At 50.9% G+C, this 25,700-nt stretch overlaps 7 protein-coding genes across 7 annotated transcripts; 6 read left to right on the top strand and 1 right to left on the bottom strand.

Annotated features, from left to right (window-relative positions):
• Nucleotides 1-438: 438 nt before the first annotated feature.
• On the top strand, nt 439-3,840 carry TRIVIDRAFT_122771 (uncharacterized protein; the record flags this gene model as incomplete). Its single annotated transcript, XM_014094133.1, has 3 exons — nt 439-986; nt 1,035-3,661; nt 3,782-3,840. Coding segments are annotated over 3 exons (3,234 nt in total), but the record flags the coding sequence as incomplete, so codon positions are not given.
• A 2,505-nt stretch (nt 3,841-6,345) lies between these two features.
• Nucleotides 6,346-9,212, top strand: TRIVIDRAFT_214798 (uncharacterized protein; the record flags this gene model as incomplete). The annotated part of the gene is made up of 8 exons (XM_014094132.1): nt 6,346-6,777; nt 7,074-7,154; nt 7,270-7,375; nt 7,426-7,536; nt 7,591-7,869; nt 7,928-8,177; nt 8,231-8,544; nt 8,597-9,212. The coding sequence occupies 8 exons, from the start codon at nt 6,720-6,722 to the stop codon at nt 8,928-8,930; spliced, it is 1,533 nt and encodes a 510-aa protein (XP_013949607.1).
• Nucleotides 9,213-9,418: 206 nt separating this feature from the next.
• On the bottom strand, nt 9,419-10,139 carry TRIVIDRAFT_74630 (uncharacterized protein; the record flags this gene model as incomplete). The annotated part of the gene is made up of 2 exons (XM_014094131.1): nt 9,419-9,747; nt 9,810-10,139. 2 exons carry the CDS (start codon nt 10,108-10,110, stop codon nt 9,419-9,421), a joined length of 630 nt encoding a protein of 209 aa, XP_013949606.1.
• A 6,293-nt stretch (nt 10,140-16,432) lies between these two features.
• On the top strand, nt 16,433-17,728 carry TRIVIDRAFT_130245 (uncharacterized protein; the record flags this gene model as incomplete). The annotated part of the gene is made up of 3 exons (XM_014094130.1): nt 16,433-16,699; nt 16,835-16,981; nt 17,498-17,728. Coding segments are annotated over 3 exons (645 nt in total), but the record flags the coding sequence as incomplete, so codon positions are not given.
• Nucleotides 17,729-19,442: 1,714 nt separating this feature from the next.
• On the top strand, nt 19,443-21,566 carry TRIVIDRAFT_164692 (uncharacterized protein; the record flags this gene model as incomplete). Its single annotated transcript, XM_014094129.1, has 1 exon — nt 19,443-21,566. The coding sequence occupies one exon, from the start codon at nt 19,443-19,445 to the stop codon at nt 21,564-21,566; it is 2,124 nt and encodes a 707-aa protein (XP_013949604.1).
• Nucleotides 21,567-23,295: 1,729 nt separating this feature from the next.
• TRIVIDRAFT_87296 (uncharacterized protein) lies at nt 23,296-24,302 on the top strand (the record flags this gene model as incomplete). Its single annotated transcript, XM_014094128.1, has 3 exons — nt 23,296-23,353; nt 23,520-24,158; nt 24,215-24,302. The coding sequence occupies 2 exons, from the start codon at nt 23,688-23,690 to the stop codon at nt 24,272-24,274; spliced, it is 531 nt and encodes a 176-aa protein (XP_013949603.1).
• A 371-nt stretch (nt 24,303-24,673) lies between these two features.
• TRIVIDRAFT_217218 (uncharacterized protein) lies at nt 24,674-25,433 on the top strand (the record flags this gene model as incomplete). The annotated part of the gene is made up of 1 exon (XM_014094127.1): nt 24,674-25,433. The coding sequence occupies one exon, from the start codon at nt 24,736-24,738 to the stop codon at nt 25,348-25,350; it is 615 nt and encodes a 204-aa protein (XP_013949602.1).
• Between the last annotated feature and the right edge of the window lie 267 nt (nt 25,434-25,700).

Here is a 25,700-nt window from a genome sequence, read left to right as displayed (position 1 = left end):
ACTATACCTGGCCCAGTACTACTATACTCGTACCTACTTGTACCGAAGAGTGTCTGTCCCATCCATCCCAAAAGGCGAGCTGGCAGCAATCTACACCACATTCCCGCCCCATGCCAAGAGGGCCAGCCTGCACCTTTTCTGCATATGCTGGCGGCCACAAAAAACATTCGGTTTGCAGCTTCATCGTCCGTTCAGCATTGAGCTCCATTAGCCACAAGCACCTGGTTGCGCACGGGGAGTCAGACTCCTCGCTGCCAGTGTTTTTCCAGAGCCGGTGACGGGGGAACCAACCACGTACGAGGCCAGGACCGGTGCGCCCCCAAATCCAGGAGACAGACTGAGAGAGACTGAGAGAGAGTGTGTGACTGAACATCTCCCCCCAAGCAGAGCAGCATCGCCAACCTAGCAATGGAGAGCGCCCAGTCCTACGTGGCCGACGATGGCGAGTCTAAGAAGAAGCGAGGCCGCCTCATGGGCAAGCTGTTTGGCAAGGACCGCAAAGCTGAGGAGTCGGCCAACGCCGCATCTGTAGATGCCTTCCTGCACAGCTCTGCCGACACGCTCAACGTCTCCCACCCGCCGCCACCGCTTCCTCCCCAGGTCTCGCTCTCGCTGCCCAAGCTGGACACCAGCATCTCTCGCTTCCCCCAAGCTCAGCAAGCTCAGCAGATCCGCACTGTAGCTCCAGGCGCTGGCAATGATGTCCGATCTCCAAAGCGAAGCCCACGACCGAGCCGCAAGGGCCTCTCGGTGAGGTTCACGGAATCATACCCCGAGATCATGGGCGAAGGCGGTGACGAGTCCGAGACGCCAACGATAGAGATATCGAGGAGGAAGAAGGACCGCCAGCAACCTCCCCCACCGACACCGCCTCAGAGTCGGCCGAACCCACCTTCGAGCAGGCCCTCTTACTCCAACAACGATCTGTCGTCCTTGCAGGATGACTTCGTACCAAAGCCCATATCTCGAACCCAAACCGGCTACTCGTCCATCTACAGCCCCGAGCCCGAGCCCAGGCCCCTGCCAAAGACGAGGACCAATTCGTCGATGCTGGAACCACAGACCCCTAGTAGAAACCTCTTGGGAGTTTCAAGCAACACTGATGAAAACAGAAAGTCCTTCATCGAGATTCATCAGGCCCAGATGGCACTGGCGGAGGGAAGGGCCTTTGCCAAGGCTGCCCGCACCGCCAGTGCAGCATCCGAGCATGATTGGGGTGAGAGGAAGCTGCCCTCATCCCGCGAGCTAAACGATTCCCCAGAACCTACGTCTCCCGAAGCCCAGGCCAGGCCAACTACCGACTACAGCCCTGTTACCTCCATGTCTACAAACTCCAGCACCTACCCGTCGCCGAGCAATCCAACTGCATCAAAGTCGTTACGCGACATTCCGCGACGCCCAAGCGGCAGCTCCCAGAATGACCCCCCGCCCCGCGCTCCACCGTCCATGGCTTCGAGAGCGCTCTCGGTTCGTGTCACTGACGCGGTAGCCGGCAGCGAAGCCCTCAAGACTTTTGTTGCCAGAAGCAGGCATCTCTTTGCGCTATTCCGTCTACATGCCGAGCAAGTACGGCCGCTGTCATCTTGTTCCCAGTCGCAGCTTGCGCGAGGAAGTCTTTGGTGGTTTTTGAGAGGCAGAATGGGCTTGGAGGCAGCTATTCGTGACCGCCCAACTACTCCCCAGTCGCAAATGCAGCTCGACCTAGACCGACAGCAGGCGCACTCTAACCTGGCCAAATCGTATTGGCTCTGCCAGGAAATCCTCCCCAACCTCGTTGAATCTCAAGGCCTGGCGCCAGATGCCGAGGTTGCGGACGTGGCTCAAAATCTGGTGACGGCTCTGACGAAACTTGCCATCTCGATGAAGCGAAACCAAATTCTCCCTCCGGAAGATGCCGTGCTACCGCAGACCATTGACAAGTCCATCTGGGTGGAATATCCTCCGCTGAGCCAGGATATGGTCGCCTTGCTGACGGGCAACTGGGGCGGCGGCCTGACCGCGATGCAGCACCCCATGACCTACCTCGAGCTGCTGGACGCTTTCCCCGTGGGCGATACGGCGGAAACGTTTTGCTACGGCAGATTGCCCGCCGAGGTTTACCTCATGGAGCAAGGGAGGGAGAACAAGCAGTTGCGCTTCCTCTGCATGCTGTCTCTGGTTCGGCCCACCAAGCAGAACGGACTCATCTTTGTCCTTTCTAGCCAGGACGGCAACATCCAACTGCCAATCCAAGATCGAACAAGCGCAGGCGGGCCATGCTGGGAGGACATTCGCTGGAGACCCGAGACTTCTTCCTTTGACCTACGTCTGCCCCGTGGCTTCAAGCTGTCGGTACAGCTGTCACAGAGCGACTACAGAATGCTTTACAACATGTACGACTACGCCTCGAAGCTCCAGCAAACGCTCCAGCCGCGGCCAGACGAGCAGGTGGTGTTTCGAAACACACTCAAATCCTTCCAGTACCTGGATGCGGACCCCAACTCCCGAGCATTCCCCAAGGATCCGATACCTTCTTGCGACCTAGCCCTCTTCGAAAAGCTCCGCAAGGAGAATGGACCACAGGGACAACGATGCTGGCACACCGGGCTCCGCATAGCAGTTGTTACTGGGCCAAAGACGAGAACGGCATGCGGAGTATCTCACACCTATCCTCCACCACTGCCAGTGCAGTTTGGATTCTTTAGAGCCGAAGGAGACCTGCCAGCCTTTTCAGTCAAGTTTGAAAACGGTCGGCAGAAAGGCCGAATGGTTATGGTGTTTAGCGACGAAAAGGAACGCACTCGCTTCCACTCGCTGCTCACCGGCACGTCTATAGAACCCGGTGAGAAGGTCTTTACCGATGTACAAGTTACCGGCGTTACCATTGCCCAAAGTCTTCGTGAGCCACTTGGCATGGCGCCTTTTAGCCGGCTGCAGTGGAAGGCCGGCAGAGTCGTGAATGACGAGTACGGCTCCGAGGGAGATGCTCCCCCCACGGTCCTTGCGGACAGGCTGAGGATTGTCCTGGAGCATCAGTACGGTACCATAACTGACAGAATCAACGTCGAACCCGGGGAACTGCGAATGCGCCTAGAGGTCAGCAACGCCAAAGTGCTCAAGCTCCTCCGCCAACCACAGCAGGACATGACGATTGCAATCGCTGAATCGCAAGTGGGCAAGGACGTGCCGCGGAATATGTGGGACTCGCTGCAGCTCATCAAAATGAACCAGACGATACGGTCAATCGAGTTCAGCAGCCTCAAGGACCTCCACGCCTTCCAACACGCAGTCTTTGGCTTTGAAGTCATTTTCGATGCGCTGGCAGTCACATTTGCCATTGCGCGGCGTCGCATGGTTGTGCCCATTCACAAGAAGTGGGAGGCGGGATATACCAGAATTCAGGTCATCAGGCAAGAAGACAAGCAGCTGCAGTTGCTGGCATTCTTTGAAGAGTTCAGCCACGGGCACTGCATGAATTTTGTGCTCAAGGGCACCGATCTTTACGAGGCTTTCCACAGAGGCAGCAAGTCGGGCATTCGGTTTGTCGATGCCAAATTTCCGCTCCCGCGGCTGCCGGCCGACAAGGACGGCGACTACGACGACATGGCCTTTGTCTGCCTAGATCTCCCGGATCTACCGGGTGAGCACGACGATATCTCCATCATGTTTGAAAGCGAAGAAGGTAAGCCACGTGGTTTCCGTTCCAAGGAGTGGAGGACTTTAATTTTTTCTCTTCCTTTTTTTTGGTGTATACCGAAAATACTGCGGTGCAGAGTCTGAGCTGTTACTGACTGTTACATAGACCGGGATCGTCTAGCTCAGTGTCTTCCAGCCTCCATCAAGGGTTCTTCGAGGATATCACGAATGAAATGAGCGGGATAGCGGCTAACGCGGATACGTACATGGTAACTCCCATCAGCCGATAACGATGCGCATGAGCAGTGGTCGCGCTGCAGCAGCTTCCAAACACACTTGCCTAGGTGCTGCTATCCAGCAAAGCGGTATGCAGCCGCGCTTTGTAGCGGGCCGGAGTTTGGAGTGGATTGTTGGCATCGTGGATATACCTGCAACAAGGACGAAAAGGCGGAGCAGGGAGTAGAGGAGGAGCCACGAGGAAAAGAAAAGGAGCCATTGGTTAGGCTTATCTACCGGTAGAGCAAGCGGCCCGTCGCTCCGTGGAAGCGTATATGACAATACCCAAGAGAGAAGAAAAGGGAAGGGCAGAGGCATGACCTGATATAAAGAGCAGTGTCGGATTTAGCGATGGATGTACTTTTCTTGCAAGCATTGGCGGAGAGAGCTTAAAGACTATTTCCCCCCCTTCGTATTCCCCCGGGCGTCCATGTGCAACTATGGATCAGCCATGAAGATAATAGTATGTGTATATATCTAGAGTGGTTTTTTTGGCTTTAGCTTTTTGGCTTTGGCTTTTTGGCTTTTTCTTTCTCTCTCTTCTACATTTCTAGAACTGGATGCCCTCTTTGAAAAGCGGATGGGCAAGCTAGCATACTTGGAGCATGTGGTCTGCAGATGAGATGCCGTATTGAGGACTCTGTGTGACATGCACAATACCGGCTAGTCTCTGTCCTTGTGAGATCGCCAGAGCCAGTAGTTCCCTTGTAGAGCTGTGATCATGATATCAATGTTCTGTCAGCCGGAACAACATAGTTAGGAAGCATATAGTAATCAAGGCGGTGGCAATCTTTTTTATGTTTCTTCACCTAGGATAATCGGGAAACAAGAAGGCCGCCTCTCCCCGATCAGGCGCCCCCCTCCCTAACTGCATGAGGCTGTAGCGGCAAAGTCATTCCCCATGTGCCGACTCGGGAGCGGCGGGACACGGAGCTTCATCTGGTTTTAAAGCCCTGGGTTGTTGGTTTTTTTTGCGCGGGCTCCTGGATTCATTTATTTGCAGTGGCATTTTGCATGGTTATGGCCGGACTTTATATCGACTCCGAGGTGCGTTGGCCGCGGCTCGGAGAGGGTTCCAGCGACCGAAGTATTATGGGGAAGTAAAGAAAAGGGAAAGTCGGGTTTTTGGTTTTGGTTTTGGAGAGGGAAGGGGGGATTTTGTTGGGATTTGCTAACATGTTGTATTAATTAATTTTTTTTTCTCTGTCCCGTCATGTTTTCTTGGACGGCGGTAAGAGAATTTTGTTGGCTGCTTATGGCTTGGTCTTGTAATTACTGCTTGCTAGCTTACTGCTGCAATATCTGGCTCGAACTGGAGAGGTACAGTACCTTGTAGAAAGTAGGTAGAGATACAGTAATCATGCTCATTTTTTTCTATTTTTGTTTCCTTTCTGAGTACAGTAAGTAGGGGTAAGAGTACATGCCTAATGTGCCGTGCGCTGTCTGGAGAGATGCTTGGGATCCAGTAATAAGGCGGTATATTGGCACGATGCCAGATCTGACTGGGAGAGCTGTGCAGTAGTTGTGAGTAGCTAGTACCTTAGCCGGCGTGTCGGCTTGGCTAGCAGCTGAGGTATCGTGACATGCGTGTGTACTGCCTACTTACTATGGTACCTAGCAGCAGGTAAGGATGTGTTCCTGTGCAGGTATGCAGGACTCATGCAGATTGCGTCCCTGGAAATGCAATGCTTCGTCACGGCAACACGCGGCGAGGACGAATGCTGCCGTGGTTTGGGTGCGTGCCCCGCTGAGATAATCAAGCTTGGAGAAAGAAACGGAGAGCTGTCGCAGGTACCGAGTACATTGCCCAACGGCTAGATTTCGTTGGCCCTATGACGGGGTCTAGCGGCAACGTCATAGATTCATGTAGAGAGTACGTAATTGGCATGTGATGATGTGGTTCCCAACAGGTACTGGATACCTCGTATTTTGCCAAAGCGGTACAAAGAAAGGCGTGGATTTACATGTGGCTGTCCCTCACTCAGCTTTTTTTTCCGCCCTTTGTTAATCTGAGGTATGGCATCATCGTGAGAGGTCGAGCCCCTTCTAGCACCTCCCAAGAAACTGGGGGAGGCCTCGAGTGCCCAGTACGAATATCCTTACGTATTCCCCGTTCTCCTCGATAGGCACCCGGATTCTTTTAAGATGCAGCCTATGTGCAATAGCCGGCCGACGACATCCGCCGGACGGATTCATCTCCTGGTGGCTGCAGGCCTTGTAAATAAAGAGTACATGGGTTTAGCCAGTAACGTTAGTAGATCAGCTCATACACACATGCAGCAGTGTAGTAGGAGTACAAAGAACGTTTTCTTGATTCTTGGCTAATACCAGACTGACAACACCCTGGCTTTCTAGCTTGACGTAGCTTCTTTCTTCCTGTCTTCGCTTCTTTTTTTTCTTTTTCTTTTTTTCTCTTCCTTCTGTCCTCATTTCTCCTCGCTTCTCTCCCCTTCTCGCTTCTGCTAAGCACTCTCCTGGGGTCGCGGGCTTGAGCCATCGTTTTTACTCCATTAGACCTACTAAGCTCTCAACTCGCCCCAAAATACGTCAGTCATCAATTCAAAGTAACCGCCACTCCGCCACCCTTAAGCTGCTGAGCTGCGCTGTCTTTGCGCCCACCAAAGCACAAAACGTTGAACAGACGAAGGGGGGCTGCAATCTTGGAATCTGAAGATCTGCTCTTCGTTACGACTCGTCTTGTATGCTTGAGCCTGGCTTTTGCTCTGCTCAATCTTAAAAAATTTTAGCAGTCAGAGGGGCTGCCGGCCTCTGGAATTTTTTTCCCTTGTTTCCCGCGAGCGAGCTCTACAGCAGCTTAATTTCGGGCCATGGGGCTTTCATCCGTGCTAGCTCTCCCCCGGAGGAGTAGAGCGTCTACAGCTGGCAGTGAGTGCTGTGCCATTTGACCCCTCCGCCTCCGTCATTTCTCCAGAGCCTGGATGGCTGCTTTTTCTTAAATTCTTATCCCCAGCTCCTCCCAAGACAACGAGTGCAAAGCAGAGACTGCGAGGCCTTCCCCTTGTCTGCCCACATCCGGGAGAGCAGCCCTACACGCGCATTCATTTTTATTCCCTTTGTCCTGTGAGCCCGAGCGCTCCCGCGGCTTTGCGTCCTTACACCTACATTTTCCCTTGTTGCGAAGCCATCCAAAATGTTAACCAACTGGTTTGCACAACCCGCAGGCAATCGATCCTCAACCGACGAAGGCAAGATTGACCACAACGATGACGATACCCAGGTGATGGAGCCCGATCAGGGCAATGGTAAGCTGCGCAACTCCATGGCGGGGGAGGGGGAGGTGAAGCTTGGCATGGCGACATGGAGAGCTGGAGCCGCTGTGGAAATAGGAATGGAATCGTTGGGCTTACCAGACTGCAGTTCTCTCGCACATCATCTCTCAGCTGCGTCCTGGCGCGGACCTGAGTCGCGTAGTCTTGCCCACCTTTATTCTCGAGCCCCGAAGCATGCTCGAGAGGATAACAAAGTATGCATTGGAGCCATGCTTACTTGGAAGCCGTGCTGACCCGGTTGCAGCTTCATGTGCCACCCCGAGATGCTGCTGCACATTCCCACCATCGATGATCCCACCGAACGCTTTGTATCCGTCGTCAAATTCTACCTGAGCGGCTGGCATATTCGCCCACCGTATGTGCTCTGTTCTAACAGAAGCGGTGCACTTGGCTAACGAGTAGGCATTAGGGGAGTCAAGAAACCGCTGAATCCGATCCTGGGCGAGATCTTCTCCTGTTACTGGGATCTCGAGGGCCACAAGCGCGCCTACTACGTCTCCGAACAGACCTCACATCACCCTCCCAAGTCCAGTTACTTTTACATGGCCCCTGATCACCACATCCGAATCGACGGCACCCTCAAGCCCCGGAGTAGATTCCTGGGCAATTCCGCTGCCAGTTTGATGGAGGGCATTGCTTTCCTTACGTTGTTAAACAGGGGCAGCAACAAGGCCAAGGGAGAGCAATAGTCAGTCACATCCCTAGTGGATCCGACGTAACGATTCTGGCTGCTAACATTTGCGTAGCATATTAACACAGCCCAACATGTATGCGAGAGGAATCTTATTCGGCAAGATGAAGTATGAACTTGGCGACCACAGCTTTGTCCGGTGTCCCGAACTTGATTTGACCGCCGACATTGATTTCAAGACAAAGGGCTGGGTTGGAGGCACTTACAACGCTATTGGCGGTGTAATCAAAAGGGAGAGCACTGGTGAAATCTTGTTTGAGCTTTCGGGTCTGTGGAACGAAGAAATGTTTATCAAAGATATGAGGGTAAGTTGCTCATTCCAGAACTCGCGAATTTCGCTAACATGGGTAACTTGAAGACGGGTCACCGAGACATGTTCTTTGACGCCATCAAAGCAAAGCCCAGCCCGCCGCTAGCCCGGCCAATCGAGGAGCAGGAAGAGCGTGAATCTCAAAGACTATGGGAAAAGACCGCCAAGGCCGTCAAAGAGCGCAACCACGAGCTGGCCACGGACGAAAAGACAAAGATTGAAGACCGACAACGCGAGGAGGCTGCTATCAGGGCCCAGGATAATGTCGAATGGATTCCGCGCCTCTTCCGTGCAGTTAGGAGCGGACCAGGAGAATCGGAGGAAGGCGAAGAGAACTTGGAGTGGATCATCAATGCTCATATGTTGGTGCCAACCCCATAAAATATCTTTGGTCAAGCAACTAACACCCCACAGTGATGCCGCAGCGTCTCCAGAGAAGCAGACGGAACAGATTCTCGCCATATACCCCATCGTAGCTGGCCAGACATTACACAGCACGACGTCCATTCCGCCACCGGCTCCCTCGCCAAAGGTGGCCAAGAAGTCGATAGACCATGTGGTTGCAAAGCCCAAGGAAGAGGACAGCCTAATTGATTTTGGGAATGAAGATGCTCCCGTACCAGCTGCAAAGTCACCAGACGAAATCGAGCGCATGCTCACGGCGACTGGCAAGCCCGCAGAAGGCCCCCTGATTGACTTTGCTCAGGACATGAAGAAGGATTTGCCAGCTGATGGCGACCTGCTGTAGGACTTATACCAAAAAAAAAAAAAAAAAAAAAAAAGGGGTTCGAAGATCTTGTGAGGAATGAAAATCTTTGGAGTAATCATTGGCTAGGCGGGTAGGAAATACCTTGACAGAATAACGGCGCAAACAACATCGGGCAAGGCTACGATATAAATGGGCGCGCACCGTGATGCATTTGTGCTTAATTTTCAGTGTTGGCAGGGAGCAGGTCTTTTGGTTTTAACACGGGCATGCGACGGGACTACCGGTAGCATTGGGAGGGCTAGCAAATATATCAACTATATCAACCTTATTCATTTTCATGTGCTAGATGCGTTGCTGATAATCGTAAACTCTCTCTTGATGACTTATTAACTTTGCTTTAGAAGATGCCCACCGGAACGCCAGACCTTGAGCGCAAGAGTACATGTATCCCTAATTATCCTTTGATTTCCCAAAACAGTCCCATTGATTGCGCGTACTCGTTTCCTCCTTTCCCCCCCCCTTTCTCTCTAAAACCTCCGTCTGGTGGGCTCCGGCGTGGGCGACCTGCTCACGCTCCGCTCGTCGCGGCCGCGCATCTTGAGCCACTTCTTGGTGCTGAGGGTGAGTTCGCGGTCGAGCTCGTCGCTGGGGTTCTTGCGGTGGATGAAGTTGCAGAAGCCGCCGCGGACGCAGCCCTCGCCCGAGTTGAGGCGGCAGCAGGCCTCGCGGAAGTCGGTGACGGGGCTGAGCTCGCAGTATATCGGGCGCGCGGCGTACCAGCGGCTGTTTAGCGCTTCGCAGGCGGCGGAGGCGGAGTCTTCGTATTTGAAGCGGGCGTAGACGTTTCCAATGAGGTCTTTTTTAGAATGTTAGCTATGGAAGTCCTCGTAAAAGGATTGGGGGGGAAGAACAGCATACGGTCATTGTTGTTGTCGCAGACGACGAGTTCCTCCAGCTCGCCGTACTTGCACAGCTCGCACCAAATGTCCTCGTAAAAGGCGTCAAAGTGGTTCTGCAGCTGCGACGGGTTCATCCTGTTCTTGGGGTCGTAGGCCGGGTTCTGGTACAGGTTGGGCATGAGGATGGTCTGGCTGTACGAGGGCTTGACGTGTTTTCGCGAGCAGCGATCGCCGTGGCGACAGGCGCCGATTTTGAAGTAGAAGGAGCAGTTGACCTTGTCGAGCTCGGTGCCGAAGATGGAGGCGAGGAAATTGGCCATTTTGTTGAGGAGTTGTGTGGGATTGGGGGATGTGACGAGGCTGTGGTTGATGTGGATTGTGGTTGTTTTAAAAAAAAAAGATGATATCAATTGGGAGGTTTGCTTATGATGGGAGGATTTGGAAAGAATCAGTATGGCTGGGAGCTATGGGAGCGCCACAATCGCGGACGAGGCTGAGTCACGTGTGTGGCTGATTAATTTGGTGGAACTCGTTCGACCCACTTAGAAACCGCTCCGACTTAGAGTTGTGGGGGGATGATTGTTCCTGGTTAACAACTGATGGCCTTGATAAAAAAGAACTACTGAGTTATGCATACTGCATGCTAGTTGCGATCTTTGGATACTGCTGAATTATGTAACCTCCTAGTCTCTACATGTCTCTCTGGCAAGGCTCTGAGTTATGTACAGGGATCAACTAATACCAATTGAATGATCTTTGTTAACACGACAAGCACTTGCATTCGTAGGCTCTGCGTTTGGCTGTTGCCACATGCAATAGAGCCTTAGTAAGTATCTACTAGGTATCTTATGAGGTCAAAGTACAGTCTCTCTGTCAGTTCTCTGGTATTCCTTCGCCAAACGATTGTGGACAAGAGAAGCTGTGTGTGCTCTTCGTCTGTTATATTTGGTCTCAGTGTTTCCAAGGACTTCCAAGAAAGCTTGCCGCTGCTCGTCATTGATTTGCCGCAAAAATAATTTTTCCAACGCCTCCACTAGGGTAATAGGGCCTCTATTTGATGAGATACCCTCAGCAACTGGCTTCTGTACAAGCCTATCAACATCAGCTGTCGGCTCCGTGGTATATTCAATTGCAGGAGCACTCATATTTCCAAGCTTTGAGTAGTGGAACAAGGAGTGACCGTTTTGGCTGAGCCCGATAAAAATCCCTCAGAGAGGAGAAAAGAAAATCAGAATCGTGGTGAGAAATATACGCAATACATGTACTCGGCTGCCAGCCTTGCGCTCTTTGTGGTGGGGGCCGGAAGTCGATGTGGCCACACACATGTAGCAAGTGATATAATAGGTACACCTAAACGACCTATAGCCTTAACCACTTACCCACACAGAGTACATGCATACCGCATCTTTTCGTGCTGTATATGTCTCGATTGCACCCAGTGGGATGCATATCTCCCCACGCAGCCCCCTCAGGTTAAAGGGTGGTGAGGTTTCGCAATTCCATCTCTATAACTACAACGCAAACCGAAATTTCAAACCTTCAATGTTATTCTAGGTGGAATGCTTCATAATATATTATATTTCAAGTACGGTTCGAATATCAACATCTCACAAAGCTCAAAGTAGCCCTTTCTATAACGTTCAGGCAGGCAAGGGCAACGTTATGGAGAAGGCGCTGCAAAAGTCAGATCAGCTTCGCACGCATAAACCTGTCTTTGCGCTAGATATATTTAAACCATTGGCGGCTACTCTAGCGGAATAGGCAATCAGCAGCAGGCCGTATCTGTCTAATCTCAGGCAGGATCTTATTACAGCCCTAGAGGAATGCGCTAACATCGTAGAAATGCTCCTCGTAGTTTAATCACTTATCACCAACAATCCCTAAGTGGCTCCTTATATAAGCAAGGCCCTGGAGGTATGATTAACAGCTCTCGAATTATCCTATTATGGCTAGGAGCTATGGGAGCGCTACAATCGCGGATGAGGCTGAGTTATGTATATGGCTGATTTATTTGGTGGGACTTGTTTGACCTCCCTAGAAACTGCTTCGACTTAAGTTGTAACACTTAACTAAATCCCGATTGATTTATGTTTTGTTTGTTTGTTTGTTTGTTTTATTATTAACGTCCGCTAAGTAAACTAGTTACATAAGTCCTCATCTGGGCACTAGGACGGTAGGAGCCGCGGTTGTTCAGACCCCGCGTTCGCTACGTTTCAATTTGACAAAAGAAATAGGGGGGGAAGTGTCAATCTATATCTGCGGGAGGGGGGCCATACGGGCTTGTTTCCTCCACTAGTTTCTGGAACTCCTTATAGCCTTTGTAGCCTAGGAGATACGTGAGATGTGTGGCTCCGAATAGGAGGTCTTTTTCCGGGATATCTGGGAGGAAGGGTGCGACCATCCGGCACTCCACGAAGTGTCCCTGGGTCCTGGGTTCGCCGCACTTGCAAGTAGGTCTTGTGTCGTGGCCGAACCTCTCGTGGTATTCTATGAAGTCGCCGTGCCCGGATCTCTCAGCCAGAAGTCTGTGGAGGATGGGGCGCGGAAGGTGGAGCTCAGGTGGCATCGCGAGGGCGTCGAGCTGCCAGCGTCTGTAGTATGACGGGGAATTGTCATCCCAGTAGGCTTCTAGTTCCCGATTGATTTAATCCAGATTGTTGCATTCATTCTTATGCCAATATTCTCTGAGAAGTTGATGACTTTGACAGAAAATATTTTATGAGTTATGGATATTGTTTGTATTAGAAGCCAGGGCTGTGACCTCTGGATATTTCTGGTTCATCAAGCAAAACCCCTCCATTCTTCATAGTGCAGCACCGGCATGAAAGCTCATGGGAGCTTCAGTTGTAGTGGCCATGTTTCTAGGCTTTGATACTGTGCGGGGTAAGTGAGTTTTGTGTGAGCTGAAAAAAAGTCTCTCAGTACCTGAGAAATAAAGGAGCGGGAGTTGGCGTGAGAAATATATCGTCCGTTTACTACCTTGTCCTTTGTTGTCTTTAAGGTGAGATGGTGATACAGTTACAGTTGAACTGGTCAGGAGGCCGGAACCAGGATAGCTGGATGGAGGCATCCAAGTTTCGATTAGTTCTTTGTTGCTTGAAAAATGATTACAAAAGAAGAATGATTTCCCCTTTATTTGGAAGGATCAGAGACAAATACAATCATTATTGTACACATAGCTGCAAGATCGTAGCGCAATTCTGCCTCTATCATTTCAACGCATGCTTCAGTTTCAAAGGCTTATTCTACGTGCCAACCATCCCTGAGACGATTCGGTTACCAGAATGTCGGGTGATAATGTGCCAGATAATTATGTGGGGGAGCTGGAGGTCATTCACAAAGTCAAATCTGGCTTCACTGAAATTGAGTAAGAAAGCGACTACCCATCATACCGAAATGTCTCTCATTCGCTAATCATACGGGGTAGCGTCGTCATAGTCCATGGAATGGGACAAGACCCGCGTGAATGTTGGATGACTGACTCGGCTGATGAACAGAATGAAAGTTCTGTACTTAGACACATCCATAAGCAAACCAACGCACGCATCATGTTGTTCAACTCCAAAGTCAAGGATGGCGTCAACCCCCTTTCAACTGATAGTTTAACTCAGATTTCTAAATTGCTCCTAAAGGAACTGTCACTTTTAAGATCTGGGAATGATAAGGTCAGTTCAGTCTCACCAGTAGGTGAAAATCGACTTTATGATAACATAGATATACAGGACGAAAGAATCCCAATAGCCTTCATAGCGCATGACTTGGGCGGAGCCATTGTGAAAAAGGTGACTATCTTAACCCTCACTCACTGGAGAGATATTTTGTTCTTCTCTTACATCTCTTTAGGCTCTTGTCCTAGCGGAGAGTGATACAAACTGCCTGTACTTTAGCATCGCCCAAGATGTCATTCAGCTGGTTAGTTCTAATCAATTCCTCGTGCCATTTCATACTGCTAATAATACCACAGATTTTCATTGACGTGGTCCATCGAGCTCTTAAACCAATATTTTCTTCGTCTCTGATACCACCTCAAACGAACTTTTCGGCCAATGAACTCCAAGAATTTTCAATATCGCTTGAACGTCTTTCAGTAGACTTCGTCTCGCTCCATACTTGGCGATACATCATCAATGTCTACAAAGATATCGATGGTGAAGCGAAAGACGCTAATCCCGTAAGTCTTCCGCTACCTGCACGTCGATGCAAGTCTATTCTCGTATCTAATGAAAATAATCTCTTCCGCAGGATGCTGCGTACTACTCGGCCACAACAGGTCTAGTTCATGAGATTAATATCCCAAGACAACCAAATCCCAATGGCTTATTCAACCTTTCAAAAGACGGGTTCGCTATATCTACTATAATTAGAATCTTCAACGCAGGTAAGTATAGACTACTGCCTAAAGGCATTTGAATTATTGTTCTGTGGCCTATTTTTAACCTCGGTCATACAGGAAACGAGCCTGATTACCAAAAATCTCTGTCATATCTAGAGAAGGCATCGCCTATGTTTACCATCCCCGATGATCAATATGACTTGTTCATGTCAGAACCAGGTGTCGAGGTACAGAGCGCCTATCGTGCTTGGCTAGAAACATCTCTTTCACCACGTTTCATTGCCACTAGCGGAGCCTGGGGAGCCGGGAAGAGCCTCAACGCTCGAACTCTGTTTCGCAAACTGAAAAGGCAATCGAGCTTGGTAGCATATTTCTCCTTTTCGGCAATTGATGCGAGTAAAGGCTCCTTTGAGAGTTTTCTAGCATCAGTCATTTTCCAATTCTTAAATCAAGATCCAGGAAGATACCTCAAGGTTGCGGATTCATTCATAGCCATGGAATACTCAGATATCTGGGCTGAAACTGCTCTCCTTCAGCTGTTCCGTTCTATTTTGGACATCAACAAAGATTCAATTCCTCTGACCTGATTGTCGATGACCTTCACGAGTGCGAGTCAGCTCGGAGAATAGTTGACACATTGGCAACAGCCGTGAGAAATGGCGGCTCTCTCGCAAAGCTTAAAGTGGCCATTTTTTATAACGTTCAAGCAGGCAGTGGCAACGATATAGAAGAAAGAGTGAAAGCAATCGATCAGTTTGGTTTGTGCAAACCATTGGCAGCTCCTCCAGAGGATCAGGCAATCAGCAGCACTCTTGGACATGATCTTACGCTGGACATGTTCAAACCATTGGCAGCTCCTGTAGCAGATCAGGCAATCAGCAGCAGCCCGTATCTCTCTGATCTTAGGCAAGATCTCATAGCAACCTTAGAGAAATGCAAGAACACTACAGAGATGCTCCTCATAGTCCAATCCCTCGTCACTGACAACCTGAAAGCGGTCCCTCATACACCCAAGACGCTAAAGGCCCTAATCAGCAGCTCTCAAATTGTCCTAAGCGATGTTGTCTCTGATACATTCAAGAGCCTTCCAGGTTGGGGAAGAGCTGCGCTGGGCTGGATTGTATACTCTAAGCGACCACTGAGGCTGAATGAACTCGCAGTCGCCGTAGCCCTTACAAATGATAAGGCCAAGTTTTCGTCTAGTTTGGATGCAATGAGTTTGCATGCAGATTTTGGTGTTTGTATACAATTCCTGTTTGGGCCTTTGGTGAGCTTCAAAGGAGGGGGAATAATTTTCAACGACAAGGCCGTGAGAGACCATTTTGTGAAACTGATCGAGGAGGAACGAGCATGTGAGCCTGCTGAAAAAAGCTTGCCGAAGGTTTCGACTCAAGGAGATGCAGAAAGCCTGCATGTGCTAAAGGCTATAATACCTGGGGACGCAGAAATCGCAGGTATTCTGCTAGGATACCTTTCTTGGCAAAATTTCATCTGCCCCTTGGATGAGACGTTTCAATTAGAGACGTTCATACGACCACAAGGAGGGTTATTTGCTCTGATGAACTACGCTGTTCGGTTTTTACCCTTCCATTATTCGGCTTGTCTTGGGATATCGAAGTCATTCCAGCCCTCCCAGCTGGCCATGTGGTCGAGATTATATTCCAAATTAAACGGCAGTTTTCCTGCCCCATGTCTTCCCACTCATCTGTTACATACTGCTGCTATTGAAGGGTTTGCCGAGATATTTAAGGCAGTTGGGGGAAACATTGAGCGCCAGTATCGCAATGTCGTCATCAGATTGGCCTGTGAGGCTGGACACTTGGACATTGTGCGTGAACTTATGGCCTCTGGGGGGGCATTTGATGTTGCAGAAGCTTTACGTCTTGCAACTGTGCGTGGGCATGCCGATGTTGTTGATTTCATTGTGGCATATATGAAGGACAAAACGCCTCAGAGCCTGCTCCCCCTGGTTGACCAGCTTCTGTACAATTCAGTTACTGTTGGTTCCGCCAAGCAAGTTGCCCTTTATATCAGTATTGGCGCCAATGTAAATGCTGTCACAGAAAATGACACACCACTACAGAGTGCGGTTTTCGATGGCCATGAGCAAATTGTCCAACTTCTACTTCAGTGTGAGGGTGTGAGCGTGAACTCGAGAGGGGGAACCTCTGAATTAGAAGATCCTGAGTATGACAATCCTCTCATTTTCGCTGCAATGAACAGTCACGAGCTCATAGTACAGCACCTTCTAGATGCGAAGGCTGATATCAAATGCGTCAACTCGATGAAGGAAACGCCCATTGCACCTTGCCGCAGAGAATGGGCACCTAGGGATTGTTCGGCGTCTAATTGACGCCGAAAGGCCGGATTATTCTGCCTTGAACTGTCAAAACTCACTTGGAATCTCGCCACTGATGCTTGCTTGTAGCAATGGCCATACTAGCGTTGCAAAGTTCTTATTGGAACAGAATGCAAGTGTAATGCTACAAGACCGTTGTCAAGAAACTGCGGTCCACCACGCTCTCCACCCCGATGGCGAGGATTTGGCCATGTTAATCCTCAAACACCCTGATTTAGTCTACGACTTCAAACACATCGGTGATATATTCCTCAGAGCTGCACTACTGGGGTTTGGAAGAGTCATTCGCCATTGCTTGAAATCAACCAACAAAGAGAGTAAATCCTCCTTACAAGAATACCGTAATGAGAAGGGAGAGAGAGCTCTTCATTTTGCCGCTGCAAACGGGCATATACAGATCGTCGAACTTCTCCTCTCTCTACGAGCAGAAAGAGACCCAGTGAATGGGAATGGCCAAACACCCCTGGCACTTGCAGCGCTAAAAGGAGAGGCAGAGATCGTCAGACTTCTCTTAAACAAAGGCGCCAACGCTCATGCACGAATACCTTTCCGCCAGACCATCTTATCTCAAACAGCCAGAGACGCCAAAGACTCTGTCAGGCATGCTAAAGTAGTTAGCATGTTACTGAAAATGACAAATATAAACCCTAATCATACCGATAAGTTCCAACTGACCGCCCTTCACTGGGCAGCATTCTGTGGCAATCTTGAGATCACCAAGGCCCTCTTAAAACACCACAAGGTCAATTGCAACTTCTCTAACAGGTTGCGGTGGAATGCTCTCCATTATTTCGCGGATAGGAAACATAATTCGGCGGAAATCGCCGAACTCTTGATCAAGGCTGGGACAGATCCCCTCGCACGTTCTGTTGATAACTAGCTGCCGATCCACCTCGCGTCCAAGTCTGGTAACATTCCACTGTTAGAGATCCTCTGGATGTACAGTCCAAAGTCTCTAGAAGCCAAGACCGACAAGGGATATAGTGTTTTGCGTTCTGGCATTGGCTCTGTTGAGTCGGTCGAATGGCTCATGCGTCACGGAGCAGATGGAAATACTAGGGATCTTGTTGGTGACACTCCCCTTATAAAGGCTGCCATGAAGGGATTGGACAAAACTGTCAGCGCGCTTCTTAGCCATGGATGCAATGCAGAGCTTGTCAACAAGGAAGGGAGAACTGCCTTGCATTTTGCAGCGAAGAGTGGCCACGTTGCCATTGGTATAAAACTATTGGAGAAGCACAAGAAGTTGCTCTCCTCCAGAGACACAACTAATCTCACAGCGATTCACTACGCCATTCGCAATGGCCAGGGAGAATTCACGAAGATGCTACTCAATGAATTCTATCCCAAGGTGGACAATAGCACTCTCTTGGGCGACCTGTGTGCCAAAATGGCTAGTGACGGGGAGACGCCTCTAATATCAGCCGTCAGAACGGGACAATGTGATATTGTGCGCCGGCTTCTGGAGCTCGGGGTAGAAACTGAGCAACGAGATAAGCACGGCTTTACAGCATTGCTTGAAGCGGTAGAAAAACCGACTGACATTAGTTTGGAGATGATTCGCGCCCTCCTGGATACTAACATGCCAAATCACGCAAATGTCAACTCTGGAGGCGGCGTATATCCTACTGCGCTGCACAATGCAGCTGAATGTGGCAAATTGGAGGTGGTTGAGGAGCTGATCAAGTTGGGAGCACGAGTGAATGCTGAAGGTGGAGAGTATAACACTGCCCTTAATGCCGCGATTGTGAATGGTCGCTCTGACGTTGCAAAATTTCTCCTCGAGAAAGAAGGCTGACCCAAACCTGTCTGCGGGCCGCTTCGCCAATACCCTAAGCGTGGCATTGTTCTACCAAACTCATGAGCTCGTTGCACCACTGCTCAAGGCAGGTGTCAATATCAATGCCACAGATCGCGTGGGACGCTCAAACCTTTACATAGCCACTCTTCGACAGTCCTGGGATATCATGAAGCAGCTGCTCAAGGAGTCCGATTCATTAGACGACCAAGGTCGTACCTGACTGCATCACGCAGCCCATAAAAGGGAATCCGGCCCCATTTCTGCACGTCCCCAACGGTGAGGAAGCAGGTCAGCAAGGAGTTGTGGGCTGGTCCGACAGAATGGCCAAGGGCAATGATGGATGAACTCCTGAGAATATTGCCATTGCATAGGTTCAGGGAGTGAGCCTAAGAACGAGGAGGATTTGGGGGATGGTAAGCGAACAAATGTTTTGTATAATAAATCATCTGTGTCTTTAGTACCTGGTCGTTCTTTAGGACTGTTGTAGTCCATATATTTGAAGTTCGATGAGGAATGCCCAGTCACCCTAGAGAGGCATGTGTTGATGTAGTTGTGCTGCTCCGTGTGACATTACTAAGCATCCATGTGGAAATGATGCGTATCAGCCACATGCTAGCTGGGTACAACTTATTAGGAGACATTTAAATAGCCTTGTACCTGTGTATAAAATCCATGCACGGTTCTGATTGGATTAAACTCGGCATTATAAGACTTGTATACATTCACATGCCGATTTTCTCTGTGAGACTGGCGATTTCATGTATTTTACGGAGAACAACAAGGCTGAATGGATTTTACTTCAAACCAAAATCCGCTGAAGCCTCGACCCATATCTCTTTTGGAAGGGCTGCAGAAACGCGCCCCGACGCGCCTTCCTGAAATTGGCACTAACCTGGGGGACCTGCAGAAAGCTATCACGGTGCTATACTCGATTGGGCAGTGCCTTTAATCATATCCCCTGACGCTGGAGACTCGACTCTTCACCATACGAAATCACCGTACACGAATCGCTGTCCTAATCGTTGATTCTCGCCCAGTTCCGCCCTTGTTTCCAAGCAAAGCAATGACTTTACCATCGACGCACCATCACCAAGACACGTGCGTTTGGTGAATCTAATCTCCTCTCTTCTTCTCTCAGACATCCTCCCGAATCGGCACCATGGATCAAGCAGACATCCCCGCGCTGCTCTCTCGCTTGGCGAGCCCTGAAGATGCGGCCCGTAAGATGGCCGTCTTCAAGCTCCAGTCGTCCATCAACGATCCCGCCTTCGCCGACGTCTTCATCTCCTCGGGTGGCCTCGTCGTCTTGCGCCGCCTCATCATGAGCTCTGGCGGCAACACGCTGGCCTACTCGCTCCAGAGCCTGACGAGGCTGCTCGAGGTCGACATGGGCTGGGACATCTTCGAAGGGCCGACCGCGAGCGAATTGGTGGAGCGCATTGTGGAACTGATTGTGACGAATCCCCTGGTTAACATCCTTAGGGGCGCCATGTCGATTCTGGTTGCCCTTGTCGGCCATTCGCAGTCGAGCGGCCCCGAGCCGCCGTCTCAAGATCACGGAGCCTTTGGGTTTCGCGCGCTGAAGCCTGCCGTCGCCGTGTACCCGCAGTTTTTCGACGTTGTGGTGCAGCAGCTCAATAGTGCCGATCATGCCCTCTGTGCGAACGCTCTCATGCTGGTCAACGCTTTGATTCGAGATGCCTTGTCGACTAAGAGCGTCATGGCAAGCGGGAACGGAAAAGCTGGTGGCGAAGAGTGGCCCAAACTTATGAAACGGCTGCAAGACTTGGGCTTGATCAAGGCAGTTTACAAGTTGATGCAAGGCTCCGGGCTTCAAGACCTCGCCCACCCTGCACTGGAGTTTCAGAACTTGAACAAGGTTGTGCTCAGAAAGTGGAGGGACGTAAAGGTGGATCTAGAACGACCAGAACACAGGCGCTCGCTCAAGAGTCTTCACCTGTCGAGCGCACCGGACCGATCCACAACCAATGGCCATAACAGAGAGGGATCGGGAGACACGACGACGACCAAGAAGGAGGGCAGGAAGCACAACCCAGAGAAATGGAGGAGACTCGGTTTCGAGACGGAGAGCCCTGCACAAGACTTTGACGTGGCTGGGTATCTCGGCATGATGGATCTGACCGACTACGTGCGCAAGAATGAGGACCGGTTCCAAAAGCTGCTGTTGGAGCAGGCCACAAAGCCATTGCATGAGCGCTGTCCAATTGCCCGGGCGAGCTTGTCTGTGACGATGATGCTCTACGAGCACTTTGACGTGGATAAGGCAGATATGGAGGACATGAAGGGATACCAGGGAGTCGAGACCAAGGACTACGACAGGGTGTTTCGACCACTGCTGCTGCAATGGCCTCGACTACACACTGCTGGGCTGCACGCCTTCTTTCGCGTCTGGAAAGCTACAGGGGCTGTTTTAGAGGACTTTGAAAAGGTGGCAGAGCTGGTGCGTATCTTGATAGAACGGGTTGCTGGCCAATCCCCCCGCACGAGCGATGTTATGGAGGTGGAGGACGAGTTGCAAGAATACGATATATCTAGACTGCGGGAGCTCCAGATGGAGCTGCTTCAGATGTCATTCGAGGAGACCTGGGGCAAGCATCTCTACCAGGTGCGAGATGTACTAAAGCAGGAGGCCCTGCAGTTTGTCAAGGAGCAGAGAGTCCGGTGTCTTCTCCAAGGCGCCTGGTTCCATCGGCCAGCCTCACAGAAGGATGAGACAGGAGAGAAGAAGCCTTGGAGGTTTGCCAAGCTGTCGCACAATCGCCGCTACTTACACTACACCGATTTTGAGAAGCAGATGGCACAAGATCCGGGCCTGAATAGCCTGCAGGAGAAGATTGACCTCACCACCATAAGCTCCGTTGTGTCCAACGTCTCTGCGTCCAACGACGACTCCAAGACGACGGCTAGCGGAGCGACGATTCAAAACATCACCAGCGGTGGAGAGAAGTCGACGACCAAGATTACCATCTACAGCTTCGTGAACCCAGCCGATGCTGTGACTGGCAATGCGGATGCGAAGGAACAGCCCATCTTGGCTCTCTGGCCCACCAGCCATAGCGTGGCCTCGGAGTGGCTCGACGGCATGTTGATGATACTCAACCAGGCGCCGATCACGGCCGAGACAAGCAAGTTGGTCAATCTGGTGGGCGGATATGGGCTGAAGATTAGGCTGCTCAATGTGAGGATGGATGAGGGACCTGCTGGAGGCGGAATCGTGCCAAGCCGAGAAGGGCTGGACGAGGACTACTTTTACGAGGTCTAATCTGCCCAACTCTCTCTCTCTCTCTCTCTCTCTCTTTTTTTTTTTTTTTTTTAATGATGTTCTTTTTTTCCTTATTGTCTGCTCATCTCAGTCGCTTGTTGTTTCCCTTTTGTTTTGCGATATACCCCATCTTTGAACGGCAGGTCTGGCATAGTGAGAGCATCAACTAGATGTGCGTTGGGTTCACGCCTTTTTTCTCATATACATTTTATATGAATAATATACGCATTGTATAATATTAGACGCAATATATAATACAGACTGTGGTGCGTCTCCAGCAAGGCTCTCATAACGGCTGTCACGGTATATTTGGTAGTCTTGATCATATGTTTCTTGTCTACAGTTCTTGTCACAATAGAATTCTTTGTGCCAATTGGAGTATACCTAGAAGCCCACAATTCACCCACAGCTTCCTAAGCTCTCTGATAAAGCATCTGATATGACCAGGAGCGTTGATTGAGTATAAAAAAGGCTGCTACTGCAATCCAAGAGTGCAGCGAGCAAATGAGACATGCATGTCCTCTATTAGGTACTCATGCTTGAATGGGTGCCCAAAGCTGGGTTCATGTTCCCACCATTGCATCCATGGCATGGGGCACGTTCGCATAAGACAGACGTGTGTGATGGGGCGCTTTCCGACTCACTTTTCGATGTCCGGATACCCGGAAGACAGTAGAGGAATCATCTAGAAACTAGAAAGAAAATTCATCAAGATCTACTAGTTTAGCATCCATACAGTACAAGGGAATAGGCGGTGTTCACCGCATTGTCGTAGAACTCGGATCCAAGGAACTAGAGGCGCTAGAAATATCTTAGTGGTACCCGAGATCTGCTGCTAGAGCCGCTACAGGTAGGTCGCAGCAGGCGGGCAGCCGGCCATGTTGCCATTGCCAGACAGTCTTACCAGTTGGAGTGCTAATCAGGATAAGACATGGCCTGGTTTTAGTCGGGTCTGCGAGACAGCTGGTCTGCAACCTCATTCGCCGGCCTGGAGCCAGAGAGCGGTGACCTGTTGCTGCACCGGGGTGGATAATGATGTGTAGCAATGCAGCAGTGCTGGACAATGTACTATGTAGAGTACAGGTAACATTTACAGGTCAGAGTCCGGTGTGTAGGTGGGCAGTAGCCTGTAGCTGCCCGATCACCCTCGCCGCTTCTCCCCTCCTCCTCCTCCTCTTTTCTTTTCTTTTCCTCCTTTCCTTTCTCTTCTTCTCCTCTTCTTTCTCTCTTCCTTCTCCTCATTCCTCTTCTTCGTCCTTTCTTTCTCACCCCCGAGGAGGAAAGAATCGAAGACGACGAATCCATCAGGTGGCGGTCTGCGCTTCCTGAGGAGGGGTTGCGGGGGCACTCCAGGTACGTACATTTACACGCATGCGACTCTGTGCTGTAAACAGTGAATCTCGCGTCTCGCTGGGCGGTGGCTTGGAAAAAAAGAAAAAAGAAACGTGAATAATAAAACGAGGCGCAATGGAATTCCCTTGATTGGCCTCTTCTTTCCTTCCTGTCTTGACTTCAATGGCCTTACAGTGCATTTCTCTAACTCACATGTGATTCCTAGAATAGCCCGGCTTTGCCCAAAACAGACTTTTTGGGTGGCTGAGGCAGTACGTACCAGCACTCGTATCTTTGTCCTCCATTTGCCACGTATTCGCACCCCTGGCATCCAGGAACCTCCGAACTCTAAAAAAAAAATAGAGATCGACACTCTTACTCCTTTAAACCGGAGAGACAACAGACACCAACTTTGCTTTTGAGCAGCTTCAAGAGACCTGCGCCGTTCAGCTCTGGTATGTACTGCTCCTGTTCCGTGGCATGACAATCTCCTCTTCTCCAATTCAATTGACAGCGGCGTCACCCGTCTTGACGCATTCATCCTTGGGATTCTGTACCCGGCCACGCAAGCATTACGATATCACCAAGTGCCGTTCGCTAATTGGGCCCTCTTTTCTCTAGCTGCGTATCCAAGCTCCTTGCATACTCAATATCGGATTACCGTGGCATCTACAGTCGCTGTTGCCTGATCACTCCTTGCAGCCACGCGCATCAGCATAGCATCGGCATCTATATATCTCGACAAGTTCAGTGTTCAGACAAGGACATCAAGGCCAAAAACCATCCAACATGTCTCGCATCCAGATTCCCCTCGACCTCATCACGTCCCGCCTCAACCTTGGAGAGCGCTTCCAAGGCCTCCGTGCGGGACCTCTGAGCGGCCGTTTCTCCAATCTGCGCCCCATCTCCGAGTTCTTCGACTTCAAGCGTCTGTCCAAGCCGGCCAACTTCGGCGAGGTGCAGTCCCGCGTCAACTACAACCTGGGCCACTTCTCCAGCAACTATGCTGTCGTCTTTCTCATGCTCAGCATCTACGCCCTCTTGACCAACTGGCTTCTGCTCTTCGACATCATCTTCGTTATCGGAGGCATGTTTTTAATCAGCAAGCTTGACGGCCGAGATCTCGAAATTGGAACATTCAAGGCCACCACTTCCCAGCTTTGGACTGGATTGTTGGTCATCAGCATTCCCATTGGTCTTATTTCTTCTCCATTCTCGACCCTGCTCTGGCTCATCGGAGCTAGCGGCGCGAGTATTCTCGTAAGTATCATCCCGACAACTGTATTTGGCGGCCCTGACATGCTAATTGGATCCAGGGCCATGCGAGTTTCATGGACAAGCCCATCGATGAGGCTTTTTCCGGGGAGGCGGTCTAAATGGTCGGCCGCGAGCTCCCAAATTTGCGCCCCAATGGGGAAGACCATCGCGGCGCGGGCGGAGGGAAACAAGTGGGGATGCTGCGCAATACGGAGGCAGGGTTGAGGAGTTGTTAACGGACGAGGATGATACGGATTCAGGGAATAGAGAAAACGGCGTCGCACGCCGCAGGAACCGGCGCTACGACACGGAGGAGGAGGATAGCTCATCTGGTGATAGCTACGACGAGGACTATTCAGATGATGGCGAGCATGACGAGGATGAGCGGGAAGAGGCTTTGGTGCAAAAGGCGCTCTACCGGATCGAAAAAGCCCAAGCCAAGGGCCGGACTGACGTACGGCTGAGCAAGGAGGAGGTTGCGGCCCTCGAGCGGAGGCAGCGGCGCATGGAGGAGGAGGAGCGAAGAAACCGCAGGCGGCGCCAGGAGCGTGTGGCCATACCGCTTGCTCAGTTTGAATCAATGGCTCGACTCTCAGGCTCACGCCAGGCTTCCGGCTCCGGTTCATTGTCAAGACAGCCTTCCGGGAGCGACGCGCTTGGAGACGACGACGTGGCCTCTCCACCAATGGGCTACTTCCCCCCTCCCAGCTCACGCCCTCGCCCAAAGTCTGGTATTTCTACATCTCGGCCATCTAGCATCCATGAGGACACGTCAAAAGACCCCTTCCAGTATCAAACAGCTGGGCCCCGTGCTTCACATGCTGCTCCTAAGCGCCATGGCTCTGGTCAGTCATCAGATCTGAGTTCTATGTCACGCCGTGGCAGGCCCGGGTCCACGTCTGGCTGGAGCCAGCAAGGATCGTCAAGGCGGCAAAGCTCCGAGGAGACCAGCGAGGAGCTGTCTCTGGCGGACGAGAGCCCAGTTCAAGCTGCCAAGGGTAGAGAAGACATAGTGGTCGAGGTGGAACCTGAGTCTCCTCCTGGGCGTGAACAGGCCTCGTCGCGCACGCGTTCAACAACGAGAAAGAGGCCTGAGCCGGCGCCGACAAGGAGGACGACATCGAGTAGGACGACTACGGGATCAGGGACTTCTTCGGGAGTACGAAGGAAGAGGAGAGAGGGTGAAGCGCGTTGATTCGGTCTGGTTGATTCCTCTTGCGAAAAGTTTGATTTAATAGGCTCGTATTATTATGATGAATATATACTCGTGTCAGGATACTCTTGAGAAGCCCGTCAAGTCACATGTATCGGAGTTGTCAGCACGTAGAAAGGTGATAAGCAACCACTATATCACCCATTTCCCCATTGATCCATCCTATGTTCTTTCCAGACCGAATCAGTAAGTAAATTCCTGCTGCTGCCTCTCACTGGCATTATAGCTTCAGTCTGTTTTATGCACAAGCACAAAGTAAACAATGAGCGACTTGCGATACCCACCCCTCGGCTTGCTGACTAAACATCGTGCCGCGGCTGCGGGTGACATCG

The sequence above is a fragment of the Trichoderma virens genome (genome assembly GCF_000170995.1).
Source record: "Trichoderma virens Gv29-8 chromosome Unknown TRIVIscaffold_92, whole genome shotgun sequence".
Lineage (NCBI taxonomy): Eukaryota > Fungi > Ascomycota > Sordariomycetes > Hypocreales > Hypocreaceae > Trichoderma > Trichoderma virens.
The sequence above is the reverse complement of the archived record's forward strand: the minus strand, read 5'-3'. Positions and strand labels throughout refer to the sequence as shown.